The 15,044-nt window shown below is 40.6% G+C and overlaps 1 protein-coding gene across 6 annotated transcripts in view; it reads left to right on the top strand.

Moving 5' to 3' along the window:
* SGPP2 (sphingosine-1-phosphate phosphatase 2) overlaps positions 1 to 15,044 on the top strand; it is a 142,261-nt gene that overhangs the window by 2,493 nt on the left and 124,724 nt on the right. For 3 of the 6 annotated variants that reach the window (XM_082396819.1, XM_082396818.1, XM_082396820.1), the window contains exon 2: positions 1,896 to 1,989. The exons of the other annotated variants lie outside the window; for them this stretch is intronic. In XM_082396819.1, the coding sequence (XP_082252945.1) occupies positions 1,896 to 1,989 (94 nt within the window). The remainder of the gene's footprint in view (positions 1 to 1,895; positions 1,990 to 15,044) is intronic. 6 annotated transcript variants of the gene reach the window in all.

The raw sequence follows: 15,044 nt of genomic DNA, 5'->3' as shown, positions 1-15,044 counted from the left end.
CACAGCAATTATCACATTGTGTAAGCACACCTTTGTGCGGATATCTGATTATTGCCCGCCTCTTCCAGTGAATGATAAGCTCTAAGAATGCAGGCAACTTGTCTAGCTTGCTTAGTATTTTCTCCTCATGGCCTGGCATGTGGGAGCTCAGTGAATTTTGTAAACAAATGAGTGCAGATGGCAATATAAAATTGCCCTTTAAAAGCAAAACAAGCAGATTTTCTTGCAGAAAGGTGTCTTGCTGCTTGAACAGCCTGGGCATTCAATGAGGCAAATAGTAGGGGTTTCCCCCTTCCCATCTAACACACTTCACTATGTCGTGAAAAAGAGGGAGCTAAAAATTCAAGATAAGAAATTGAGGATTTTTTAAAACTGAAGCGTAAATATTGAAAATCAAATTTTTCCACATAGAAGTCAGGCAGCACCAGGGTATTGATTTAAGACACTTCAAACAATAGTGAAGTTCTTTTCTTCCCGTGAGGGTCTTTAGATTGCAACAAATCTAATCTTTCTCACCTCCCATGTTTTCTGTATTTCTTGTACTGCTTAAAGCAGGGACAAGTAGGGAAATGATTAAGTGAGGGCTTCCTTTTCACATTCTTGTAACACCACACGCCACTAGCTTCAAGATTAACTACACATTTGCAAACCAGGTCTGGGCTGGGCTTGCACAAAGCTGTCATTGAATAAATCAGACTGGCCCTCATAGATTTCCCAGTAGTCATGCATGTCACAGACAGAAAAGGTTTGCGTCCTAAAGAGTTGAATGCTTTGTTGAGGGCTTTCCAGATATCACACGGTCAGATCGGTGACTTAAGTCTAAACTTCTTTCTACTGTGTACACCTTCCAGGGAAACACTCCGAGGCTTCATTCTATCTGTCTGATTGGGAAGGTGTGAGGTGTTAGGACTGGTTGGGGGCAGGGTAGAGACTGGATGGAAGGAGAAACTATTGCTTTTGGTTTGCAAGTGTAACTGGTTTGCAAGGGTAACCAGAGGGGGACGTTCTTGGCAGTCACCAGGAGCAAGAGACAGGGGTCCTAGGACCCAGCTAGGAGGGCAAAGGCCCGGATGGAATTAGGTTTATTTGTTCTGGGGTAAAGCCAACCTTGAATACAATGGTATTTTGATTTCTATCATCTTCGCTCACTCAACACAGTTGCATTAAGTTAGATTTTGTAGTGCCTTTCCCATTGTTATGTTAGACTGTGGTTAATCTTTCCAAATTGTACTGTGCTCAATAAATACTTTTTGATAACTATTTGCTCAGACATAGTTCTAAACTTGGATTGGGGAAGGGGTCAAAATTAGGTTATTTTTAGAAGTCTTTGCACTTCCCGTTTTCCTCTTGAAACATTTGGGGTGCTCCAAGTCTGTCAATCTACAAAACCCCACCCTTGACTTTATTGGTTTGCTTAAGTGTAAAGGACCAGGAATCAAAAGACCAGGATCTAGCTCTGCCCTGGGATCAGTCTGAACTTCTCTGGGCCTCTGTTGTCCCACCTGCAAAGTGAGCAGAGTAGAACAGAACCATGGGTTTCCAACTGTGGCTATACATTATAGTCAGTTAGAGGGGCTTTAAAAACAAAACAAAACAAAAAAAACCAATGTCCAGGACCCAGGTCAGAAGTGGGGCCCCAGAGAAGCTGGCAAACAGAAGGGGGAAGCTCTGAATTCTCTTCCCCTAGGATCCACCACCCTTAGTGTGTTCAGGACGAGGGAGGTGATGGCTGGAAGCAGAGGTCATGGTGGCTGTTGATGTTTTGGCTTGATTATGTCTAAACTGGCCAGCAGATCAATCTTCAAGTTTTGATTATCTTTACATGGATGCTCAGGTAGGAAATGGCAAAATAAGCCACTTTGAAAAGGTACATTTGATCTTTTTTTTTTTTCTAGTTGCAGATATTGTTCAGATGAGAAAACTTGGAAAAACTACAAAGAAAATGTTAAATCCATGCCCATTATACCACTGCCCAAAGATAATCACTCGGTAAATGTTCAACCTGATTTTTAATGGCTATATATTACTACACAGTGTGGATGTACTATAATTTAGTTGGCCTCTTGATGGACCTTTAGGTTCTTTCCAGTTTTCGCATTAAAAATAACATCTTTGGGGACTTCCCTGGTGGTCCAGTGGGTAAGACTCCACGCTTCCAGTGCTGGACACGGGTTTGATCCCTGGTCGGGGAAGTAAGACCCCATATGCCATGCGGCATAGACCAAAAAAAAAAAAAAAAATCTTTGTACAAGTATCTTTCCACATTACTTGATAGTCTTCTTTTTAAAATTGACATATAATTGACATGTAACATTATATTAGTTTCAAGTGTACAACATGATTCAATATTTGCATATATTGTGAAATGATCACCACAATAAGTCTAGGTAACATCCATCACCACACATAGTTACAATTATTTTTCTTTTTTTTTTTTTTTTTAAATTATTTATTTATTCATTTATTTATTTTTGGCCGTGTTGGGTCCTCGCCTCTGTGCGCGGGCCCTCTCAAGCCGCGGCAAGCGGGGGCCACCCTCCACCGCGGTGCGCGGGCCTCTCACCGTCGCGGCCCCCCGCTGCGGAGCACAAGCTCCAGACGCGCGGGCCCAGCAGCTGTGGCCCACGGGCCCAGTTGCTCCGCGGCACGTGGGATCCCCCCAGACCAGGGCTCGAACCCGTGTCCCCTGCACCGGCAGGCAGACTCCCAACCACTGCGCCACCAGGGAAGCCCCAATTATTTTTCTTGTGACCAGTTTAAGATCTACTCTTTCGGCAACTTTCAAATATACAATATAGTGTTAACTACAGTTATCATGCTGTTCATTACATCACCATGACTTACTTATTTTATAACTGGACGTTTGTACCTTTTGACCATCTTCACCCATTTTGCTCATTGCCCTCCCCCACCCCTACCTCCGGCAACCACCAATCTGTTCTCTGTATCCGTGAGTTAAGTTTTGTTGTTGTTTTTGTTGTTTAGATTCCACATATAAGTGAGATCATACATTATTTATCTTTCTTTTTTTAAAAAAATAATTAATTTATTTTTGGCTGCATTGGGTCTTCATTGCTGTGCGTGGGATTTCTCTAGTTGCAGCGAGCGTGGGCCACTCTTCATTGCAGTGCGTGGGCTTCAGTAGTTGTGGCACATGGGCTCAGTAGTTGTGGCTCATGGGCTCTAGAGCGCAGGCTCAGTAGTTGTGGCACACGGGCTTAGTTGCTCCGCGGCATGTGGGATCTTCCCGGACCAGAGATCGAACCCATGTCCCCTGCCCTGGCAGGTGGATTCTTAACCACTGCGCCACCAGGGAAGCCCGCATTATTTATCTTTCTCTGTTTGACTTATTTTACTTAGCATAATGCCCTCAAGGTCCATCCATGTTGTTACAAATGACAAGATTTCCTTCTTTTTTATGACTTAATAATATTCCATCATGTGTATGTGTATATACACAATGGAATATTTTATATATATACATAGGTTGCTTTCATGTTTTAGCTGTTGTAAGTAATGCTGCAATGAACATGGGGGTGCATATATCTTTTCGAGTTAGTATTTTCATTTTCTATAGATAAATACCCAGGAGTGGAATTGCTGGGTCACATGGTAGTTCTATTTTTAATTTTTTGAGGAACCTCCATGATGTTTTCCATAGTGGCTGCACCAATTTACATTCCCATCAACAGTGCACAAGTGTTCCTTTTTCTCCACATCCTCGCCAATGCTTGTTATTTCTTGTCTTTTTGATAATAGCCATTCTGACAGAAGTGAGGTGATATCTCATTGTGGCTTTGATTTGCATTTTCCTGATGATGAATGGTGTTGAGCACCTTTTAATGTACCTGTTGGCTCTTCTTCTGTATGTCTTCTTTGGAAAAATGTCTGTTCAGTTCCTCTGCCTATTTTTAAATTGGGTTGTTTGGTTTTTTGCTCTTGAGCTGTGTTAGTTCTTAATATATTTTTGAAATTAACCTCTCTTATCAGATATATGATTTGCAATTATTTCCTCTCATTTAGTTAGGTTGCCTTTTCATTTTATTGATGATTTCCTTTGCTGTGCAGAAGCCTTTTAGTTTGATGTAGTCCAGCTTGTTTATTTTTGCTTTCACTGCCTCTACTTTGGGTGTCAAATCCAAAAATCATTGCCAAGACTGATGTCAGTCTTTGATTGCTTTCTTAATTTAAATTTCCAGACTTGTAATTGCTGGGTAGAAATATGCATATATTTTGGCTTTTAATAGGTATTACCAACTTGTCCTGCAGAAAGGGTGGAGGGATACGTAACTAGGAGTGCAGGTTTTCCTATACCCTCACCAATCTTAGGTATTAATATTCTCTTTAATCTTTGGAGAAAATAGGCCACTTCTGCTTCTATCTCATCTTTGCTTCCTTTATTTCCAGCTAACATTTACTGATCAGCTACCGTGTTTCTGGAACAGTCCTCAGCCTTAAAGATACAAAGATAAATAAGATTTAGTTCCTGCCCTGGGAAAGCCACCAAGAAGATGGTGCAATGCAACCAGTGCTAGAATATAGAAGGAGAAATACGTGGTCAGGGAGACAATTGCAGGAGTAATGGTGATCTCTAGGGGAGCCCATGACATCTTGAGTCAAGACTTAAAGAGCAGTACGAGTCAAATAGATGAAAATCTGAGAATCTCTTTTCTTTACATGGAAATCTCATGTAATAAAATATAGAGACACATTATTTTTGATGAATAGTGACAAGTTCAACTTGGGCATAATAAGAGTCCCATCAGGAGACAGATGGCCTACTGATAAGGGGGCATTGAAACCCTTAAAAATGGTTAAAGTGGCAAATTTTATGTTATGCATAATTTACCTCAATTTACCAAAAAAAAGAGAAAAAAGGAAAAACGATAGAACATAGGCTCTACTCTACTTCAGAGAGAGGAAGCATAACTTCCCTCTCCTTAAGTGGGAGCTGCACATAGTGACTTCCTTCTAAAGAGTACAATATGGAAAGAGGGAGGGAAATAAAAGAGTGATTTTACAGTGTAGGAACCTGACAGATACTACCTCAGCCAGATGGTCAAGGCTGACGTCAACAGTGATAAGTCACAATGATGGGTGTGTTCTTGGTTTGTATTGAAATGATATACTCTTGATACATGCTGAAAACGTCACTTCACCTCTGTGGTCTTCTTCCCCCAAAACCAAACCCGTATTCTAATCATGAGAAAGAAATCAGACAAATCCCATTTGAGGGGCATTCTACAAAAAACCTGTACTCTTCAACACTGTCAAGGCCATCCATCACAAGGAAAGTCTGAGAAACTGTCACAGCCAAGAGGAACCTAAGGAGATATGACTACTAAGTGTAATTGTGGAGTCCTGGATGGGACCCTAGCACAGAGAAAAAGGACATTCGGTAAAAACTAAGGAAGTCTGAATAAAATATGGACCTTGGTTAAAAATAACCCGTTAGTATTGTAACCAGTGAATCATACTAATAAGACGTTAAAGATCAGGAAACAGGCTGCAGAGTATGTGGGAAGAATGTGGAATACATGGGAACTCTCTGTACTGTGTTCTAAATTTTTCTCTAAATTGGAAATTCCCTGGCAGTCCAGGGTTAGGACTCAAGGTTAGTCAGTGGTTAGGACTCCTCGCTTCCACTGCAAGGGGCACAGGTTCAATCCCCAGTCGGGGGAACTCAGATCCCACAAGCCATGCAGCATGGCCAAAAATAATTAAATAAATAAATAGAAGAAAATAAATTTTTCTGTAAATTGAAAACTGTTCTAAAAAAATAAAGTCTATTTAAAATTTTTTAAAAGGGGGTGGGTAATTGAAGGAAGTTCAAAGATGGGATCATTTACAAAGGTGTAGGCAGGGCTGGAAAAATATCAGCATGGGAGGATGCAGTATCCTGGAGCAGGCAATTTCAGCCTAGAAAGGCAAGGGGAGAGGATAGCGTCTGGTAACCCCGGACCCAAGGAGAGCTTAGCTGTCAGAGAGAGGCCCCTGACTGGAGCTGAGGCCTTTAGTAGAGAAAGAGCCATAGCCAGGCAGGAGGAGAGGGGGAAATATACCTCAAACTCCTTCTCTGTATGCCCTCTCATATCCTGCCAATGCCTCTCCTCATCCAAATTCAATCAGAAGCCAGGGAGCTTGGGCTGATGCAATCCGAGAAGGTCGACCTCCCTGGAGAAACATGGAGAGTGGATCTGGAAGGACGAATGGAGAATATCCAGCGCACGTTGTGTAAGGAAACTGGTGAGGTTATATTGGATAGAGTGTTGAGCTAGAGCCAGAGTTTCAGGCTAAAGCCTTAGTGTGGCTTCCTGCAGAATTTGGACCTCATCCTATAGACAGGGGGATGGCAAATCAATTTCATCCCATGTGCCAGACCAGAATTTTCAACTCAGGCACGGTGATGAGAAAGGTTCTCGGGTGTCACTGTGCTTAATCGGAAAGAGTGTGGGATTGGATGGCAATGCATCTGTGGGGCACTGAGGGACCTGGTGCTGAAGCATTTAAGAAACGGCGATGTTATATTCAAACAGCAGCCAATATGGGATTAACGTTAAATCAAGCCTCAGTATCTGTTTTGGGTTCTTGGTGATACTTTGAGTGTCTCCTGCTCCTGTAAATGCCTCAGGAGGAAAGAGACCACAGATGGTTTCTTAAGACGTAGGTTGCCATGTTTTGAATCAGGGGACCCCATCATTATGGCTACAAGCTGATTGGATCAGGGGTCAACCCTTGAGTCAAAAGCAGCCACTTTAGGCTGGTCAGCATCTTCTGAAGTGGCCCTGCATGGGCACTTCACCTAATTGGGATACTGCGTAATGGAGAGTGACTAATGGAACCAATCAGATTGCTCCCTTAGGGACTCTGAATGGAAGACCCAGACGTAGAGACACAAATGGTAGAGTCGTGATGGACTTCAGAGAGAAAAAGGAGGTCATAAACAGAAGCCTTGAGACAGAGAAAGCAGTAGCAAGGCAGAGGTCCACAGGAGAGAGGAGGACAGAAAGTCTGCACCAGTGGGTGGTAAAAGCAGCAGGAAAAACTCCAAGTGGAGAAAAAAGCCAAGTCTTGGGTGGTAAAGACTCCCGCTCTGAGGGGGGAGGTGCTAGAGGACTGCTGCCTTTGAGGTAGAATGGCTCAGGGTGGGGCTCAGGGTGGGGCTCAGGGTGGGGCTCACACGGGCTGTATGGCTGCAGGCGTATTTCCTTACTTCTGAGGATTACTTTACAACTCCTCTCACTGGAGGGGACCTGAGTGGCTCTCCACTTGCAACCAGAACATGCTGGTCTCTGGTGCTCTGAAGACTTGCACATAATTGCAATTAAATCATTAGTTCTAGCATTTTTGTGAAGCTGGGAATGGGGGCAGGGAGCTGTGAGGGAGGGAGGGACCAGGGTCCTCTTCCTCACCTGTGCATCCCCAGTCTAACATATGCCTGGAACATATTAACCTGTCAACAGGTACTTAACAATCCCTGTTGAATGAAGCATGTAAGGGTGTGCTAAACTCAACATTTTCTTTCTTGGCAGAAATGTGGTCACCTGCCCTCTCCTGTCAGAACTGGGGTCATTTTACCCCTGACCACTTTACCTGGCTGTGTCTTCCTTTAGCTTAATGCTTTTTTCAGTGTTAGCTCCTTCCTTTTTACCAGGAAACTGATGAAGGTTTTGATTAATGAATAACTTTTTTTATTGGTTTGCTTTCTTCTGTTGGACGCTGTGAAGGGAGTTCAGGTATTGCTAAAAATTGATGATGGTGAAACACCTGTCAACTTTTAAAATGTGATGAGATAACTATGTTTTAGGAAGGCTGCTGACAGCAAGGCTAATCTAATTTTACCTTTCTTATAATTAAGATGTTGAAACTTTCCAATTTTAAAAGCACTTTCACTTCTGTGGGTATAGTTAATGATTAAATCCTCTGTTGTCCTGATAAGAATTATGTCTCGAGCAAAGGCATTCTTCTTACATTTTATTTGGCATACAATTTTCCTGGGAGAAAATACTGTCAGTATTTCCTGGCAACAAATTTAGAAGGCTCCTATCTGTGTTAGAAAACTATGGAAATGCTAAAATTGGGGCATCCACTGGTCTTTATAATTCTGCTTGCCTGGTGAGATACTTTCCGCAGATTAAGAAAACGGGATACTGAAAAATCCAGTCAAGACTGATTCACATTTTTTTCCTCTCACTCTTGCTTCAAACAGTGTGGGCTAATTAGCAAAGTGTTTTGAAAACAAAGAAAAAATCCTTAGGCCTGGGCCAGGGTGGATGGGAGGGAGAGGAGTGAAGCACCTGAGATCTTGAGGGCGTGGTTAGGAATCTTGGGAAGCTCCGGAGTAATGGTTTCCTCAAACTATTTTGAAATACTACCTCTAGTCCTCCAAATGCTTATGGCAGTTTTATACCTCTCTGTTTAAGAAAACAAAATGAAACGATCCAAAGCAAAACACTGGGTTCATACTTGCTTTTGTTAATGCCGTGTATTTGTAATCATGCCTCCAGGAGAAATGTCCTCTCTGTCATCCCCGGGTACGTTTTGATTTTTTCCAAGTGGCAAAAACTTTGTTCTCATAGAATTTTTTTTTTAATTAATTTATTTATTTAGTTTTGGCTGTGTTGGGTCTTCGTCTCTGTGCGAGGGCTTTCTCCAGTTGCGGCAAGCGGGGGCCACTCTTCATCGCGGTGCGCGGGCCTCTCACTATCGCGGCCTCTCTTGTTGCGGGGCACAGGCTCCAGATGCGCAGGCTCAGTAGTTGTGGCGCACGGGCTTGGTTGCTCCGCGGCTTGTAGGATCCTCCCAGACCAGGGCTCGAACCCGTGTCACGTGCATTGGCAGGCAGACTCTCAACCACTGCGCCACTAGGGAAGCCCCCTTGTTCTCACAGAATTTTATGGGAAACAGCTCATCGAAGCAGGAACTCCTGTGGGCAGGAGGAAGAGTTGATGATGGTGAAAAGAGGGCTCCTGGGGGTAAAATGTTGGCAGCTGAGAGGCCAGGGCTTAATTGGTGGGGAAAGGGCATAGGTGAACTTTTTTTTTTTTTTTTTTGCAGTTAAAAAAAAAAATCATCCCCTCTTGATAGGTGACTTAAAAGGTGGCCGTGAAATAGAACATCAAAGATTTTGTTAAAAGCGTGACAAGTTAAAGGAGGCTCTGTTAGAAATTGGTTGGTTTTCTTCTCCTTTCTGAATTTTGATTGTTTGATTTTTTTTCAACTAGGAAGGTATCCAATACTTTGGAATTAATTTTTATGCTTTTCTACTATTAAAGGAATGCATGTTTATGTTAGAAATAGTGGAAGACACTGAAAAGTATAAAGAAGAAAACAAAATCCTGTCATAATTTTGCAACCCAGAGAAAAATATTAAAGTTTTAGAGTATTGTTTCCTTTTATCTCTATGGAAACATAGAATATTTAAGTTATCAACATCCTATGCACGTATAATACTGAGATCAACTTTTGTCACTCATATCATGAGCATTTCCCCGCATAACCGAACATTCTTTAATTATATGATTTAATAGTTGTATTATAGTTTATCATACGATTGTAACTTAATTTTTTTTAAGCATTTCCTAAAGTATGTATTTAGTTGTTTCATTGTTTATCTTTGTACTTCGACTGGAGTTTAAATATTTAATTGCTTCCTGAGAACTGGAAGAGAAGCATATTTCAGAGCTCTTCACACTAACTACCAAATTGCTTTTAGGAAAATGTATTTCAATTATTGTTCTGAACAGCAATCCAAGACTGCTAGCCCATTGTCAGCATTTTTTATCTTCTTGTTGCCCATTTTCTTTTTCTTTATTATAATATAACTTCAGTATAATAAGTGCAGAGATATTAAATGTACAACCTGATAAATTTGACTGTATGTCTAGATCCCAGTAACTATTGCCCAGATAAAGATATAGTGCAATTCCAGAAACTCAAAAAGCTCCCTCAGGCCCCTGCCAGTCAAGACCACTCTAACCCCCAGTAACCGCTGTTTTCTCTCTGTCACCATAGCATAGTTTCACCTCTTCTTGAACTTCACATAAATGAATCATATAGGATGTACATTTTTCGTGCCCTGCAGCGTCCATTGCACAAACATATAATTTATTTATCAATTCTACTGTTTATGGACACTTAGGTTTTTATGAATAAAGGACAGCATCAAGTATTTTCTTTAAAACATTTTTATTTTTAACTTTCATTTTGAAATAAAACTTTAAAAAGTTTGCAAAAATAGTACAAAAAATTCCTATGTACTCTTGACCAATATTCTCCTAATGTTAACATCATATATAACCACGGTATAATTATCAAAATGAAGAAACGGTATGCAATCTATGGGCCTTATTCTGTTTTTATGAATTGATCTACTAATCTCCTTTTGCCATTCTAGGATCTAATGTAGAACCATAAATTGCATTTAGTTGGTATTGTCTCTTTAGTCCAACCTGGAATTTCTTCAGTCTTTCTTTGCCTTTCTTGACCTTGACTCTTGAAGGGTCCAGGCCAGTTATTTTGTATAATATTCCTCAGTCTGGGTTTGTTTGATGTTTTCTCATGATATTCAGTTTCTGTAGTTTTAGCTGGAATACCACAAGAAAAATATTGTATCTTTCTTAGTGCGTCATACCAGGAGACACACAATGTCGATTTGCTCCATTCCCAGTAATTTTAATTTTATACACCTTTAAAGGTGTTTAAGTGGTGTCTTCCAGGTAAATGTTTTCCTCTTTGTAATTAATATGCATCTTATAGACTGGTATTCTGAGGCATTATAAGTATCTTGTTTCTCTGTATATTTTCGTCCTCTAATTTTGTCATCCATTTAAAAAAATCTGCCAAATTAATAGCAAAATGAAAACATCTCATTATTTTAATTTTGTATTTCTTTTATCTCTAATGAGGATGAGTGTTTTTCTTTTGTTTAGCAGATACTTGTATTATTCTTTTCGTGAATGGTCTGGTCATATACTGTATCGACTTTTCCACTGTGACTTTAATGGGAGATGTTTTTCTTACTGACTTTTGATGGTCTTCTCAGTTTATCCATTGTGCGCCAAAATCTTCCATTGTACATCAGTTAACATAAGCTCACAACTAACGGATTTCTAGTTTCTCCTTGTAAAGAGAAAATATTTGGAGCCTGAGGGAGAGAAGGATGATAAGGGAGAGTGATAGCTCCCTTCAAGGCATCTGTGGGTTTAGATGCGTCATGCCTGGTCCCCTGTCCTTCTGCCTGCTCCTTCCAGGTCAGGCCCATCATTTGCAGGCTGTGAAATGTTTGTGATACTTCCATAGCCTCAGGCAGGGGCTGGAGATTCTGTAAGAGTTAAGGAAAGCATATATTCCCTAGCAACTCTGAGCCAAGAAGGCAGTATATGCTTAGAGGATGTTACCCTCACTTTATGACATTATGACTGTGAAACAGAAAAATGAATTGGTTCTCTTGTGCATTTGCAGAGGGTGGCACACAATTCTGGAGTCCTCCCCGAGTCCTGCCTGCCTTAGGTCTCCCCCTTCTGCATGGTTCCTGAGGAGGCTTCAGGACTGCCTTCTTGCCATGGTTGTTTACAATACACATATCCTCAAATAGAAGGAATGGAATGAATATTCCCAGTATTTATTCAGTAGTATATTCCTGCATAAGCGTTACTTTTGGAGAGGGCCCAACATCCATTGATCCTTTAATTTTGCCTCCATCTCAGCCCATCTGAAGCCACAGTCATATTTTATTGTCCAAAAATTTTGACCCTGAAGGCCTTATCTGCAATTTCCCAACATGTTGAGTTATAAATGGTCTAACCCTGGTATTTTCATGCTTACTACCCCAGTACCATTGCAGGGATAGAAATGGGACTTCCCACACTCATCCTGAGTACTTCCCAGTATAGACAGGTATACCTGCATACATTTTGGAGCCCATGTATCATAATGAAGCCCATAAAAACTATATCTTCTCTTAGGTTTAGAATGATTTATTTGGTGATCAATACTTCCCCTACTCTCCCCATGCCTCACCCAACCCTCAGCCCAGTTGACTCACCAGATGAATAATCTATGATGGGGAAATGTTACTTTTGAAAAGAGAAACTTACTTGATCTTTAAAAGTTTGTACTAAACATACATTTACCATGCAACCCACAATTGCAATCCTGGGCATTTATCACAGAGATACGAGATCTTCTTCACACAAAAACTCGTACATGATTGTTCACAGCAGCTTTATTTGTAATAAGCCCCAATCTGGAAACAATCAAAATGTCCCTCAGTAGATGAATGGCTCTGCAAACTGTGGTACATCCATACCATGGAACACTATTCAGCGATAAAAAGGAAGGAACGATTGATACACCCAACAACTTGGACGGATCCCAAGGGCATTAAGCTGAATGAAAAAGCCAATCTGAAAAGATCACATACCGTATAATTCCATTTATCTAACATTCCTGAAATGACACAATTATAAAGACGGAAAACAGATTAGTGGTTGCCAGGAATTAAAAATGGGGGCATGACTATAAAAGGGTGTAACAAGGGATATCTTTGTGGTGATGGAATAGTTTTATAATTTGATGACAGTAGTCGCTAGTGAGTCTACACATGTGGTAAGTTGTCCTAACACTATACACACACACACTGTACCAGTGTCAGATTCCTGGTTTTGATAGGTAATTATGTGAGGTATAATTATGTGAGATGTAACCATTGGGAGGAAATGGGTGAAGGCTATACGGTATCTCTCTTACTACCTTTGCTGATCCTTGTGAATCTATGTTTAAAAATCAATACTGCCTTGTAAAAATTGGTCCTCACAGCTTTTACTGGAGGCGCTCTGTGCACTGCAGGAAACCCAGCGTGCAGAGTGCAGCACTGGGGAGAATTTCCTCTGAGGCCCCTCTAGAGCCGGCCGAGCTGCCGTGTCGATTTCCAGAGCTGCCGGGGTTGATTGTAAACCTCCTGCTCACTGGCCTCAGCTGCCTGCCCAGGGAAAGCACAGAGAAATGTTTGAGGGTCAAAAAAAGGCACATATGCCCTTAACTTTCATTCGACTCACTTGTTTTATAACTGCAGGATCCTTGCATTAAAAAATATTTTGTTGTTTTCTGTTTCATTGTCACTTCAAATTGGTGTTGCAAGTAGGTCAAATTCACACATCAAGTCTTCACTCTCCGCTCAGTTGTCATTTTTTCTCTGTCTACAAACATGCTTAAAATCTTCAACCCCCTCCTTACCCATCGCAGAACATCTGCATTCAGCCCTAGCATCCCTAGAGTCTGACATTCTTGTCTTTCTTGAACCAAGAGACGTCTTAAGAGTCACCTGAGATCAACATTCCATTTCTACCACATCACCTATTTTTTTTTTTTTTTTAATTTTTATTTTTTATTTTATCTATTTTATTTTATTTTTGCTTGTGTTGGGTCTTCGTTTCTGTGCGAGGGCTTTCTCCAGTTGCAGCAAGCGGGGGCCACTCTTCATCGCGGTGCGCGGGCCTCTCACTATTGCGGCCTCTCTTGTTGCGGAGCACAGGCTCCAGACGCGCAGGCTCAGTAATTGTGGCTCACGGGCCCAGTTGCTCCGTGGCATGTGGGATCCTCTCAGACCAGGGCTCGAACCCGTGTCCCCTGCATCGGCAGGCAGATTCTCAACCACTGCGCCACCAGGGAAGCCCTATATCACCTATTTTTTTTACCTGGCTGCATGCTAAATGAGGACATTATTTAGCATAAAATATGATTTTTGAGGTTTACTTTGCCTGTGTGTAATTTCATTGAGGATAGCTGACCAATTTCAAATTAAAAATTATAAAAGCATTCTCTCTGATATACATAAGAAGCAAAGGAGATTTCTCTTTATTTCAGTTGTACTCCAGATGGCAGGGGCCAAGGCAATGGCAAGGGAAGCTGAATAGACGCTCACAAACTCATATTTTAATGGCTACTTTTCCTGGTCTCAGGGTCAACAATATCCACTCCCCAAGTGGTGGACCTCCCTGCCCCTGTCTGTTAGATTTATGTTTGTCTCCCACATGTAGCTTTCATCACCAGGAAGTGTTTATCACATATCTAATTGTAAAAGATTTTTTCAACTATGTTCTACAGCAGGAAAACTTAATCACAGTATCCAAAGCATATCCCAAAAGTTATTAAAATTCCATATATTTCTAGATATGGAAACACATGTATGATATATTGTTCAACCAAAAAAAAATCAAATATAAAAAATATTTATAATATGACTGAATTTTTTAAACTGTATAAGCATGTATTTGAACAATTTTTTTTTTAAAGGATCTGGAGTGATGAACCAAATCTTACCAGTGGTTCTCTCTGGATATTTGAAAATTTTATCTTATTCATTCTTTTCTGTATTTTCTGCATGGTTTTGTTTTGTTTACAATAGAAGGTAGTAGTTTTATACTTAGAGAAAACTAAAGGATTGTCATTTTATAGAAAAAATTCTATGAGGATATTTTATACTTTTGAGGAATATTAGCTACTAAGATTACTAACATTGTTCCATATAAGAACTTTTTTAAAATTACCATTGACATCCTTGTAACAAAATCCCAAATATCAGTTGTTTTGGTCATAATTCTTAACTTAGGGAATATTTATTAAATCCTATGAAGTACCCTGAAGCCTTCTTAAATGTAACAATATAGCTCCCTCCATGTCTGTATAAGGGCCCCCTGTGAAATTACAGGACACCTTTTCCTGCTCTGTCCAAACAACCATGTGAAATGCCAAGAGCTTAAAATACATAATGTTCTTCTGTATTATTGGGAATTTCTTAATGCAATGAAAGATTTTGGCCTCAAAAAGATCTCTTCTTTTCCTGGGCAAAAATGTATTATTAGAGAGCTCAGGAAAGTCTTAAGAAAAGCAGATGTTGTGTGTTATCACCCCACCCTTCATTCAGTTTTTGGCAAGTATTTTTTGTTGTTTCTTTACAAGATCTTTTGAAAGATCTCTTTTTATTGTTGTAGATCCAAACGATTGTAAGTGGTTTTGCAGGCTCGTTAGTTACCTGATAGCAA

The sequence above is a fragment of the Balaenoptera borealis genome (genome assembly GCF_965194805.1).
Source record: "Balaenoptera borealis genome assembly, chromosome: 6".
Classification (NCBI taxonomy): Eukaryota; Metazoa; Chordata; class Mammalia; order Artiodactyla; family Balaenopteridae; genus Balaenoptera; species Balaenoptera borealis.
Note: the sequence above shows the minus strand (reverse complement) of the source record. Positions and strands in the feature narration are given on the sequence as shown.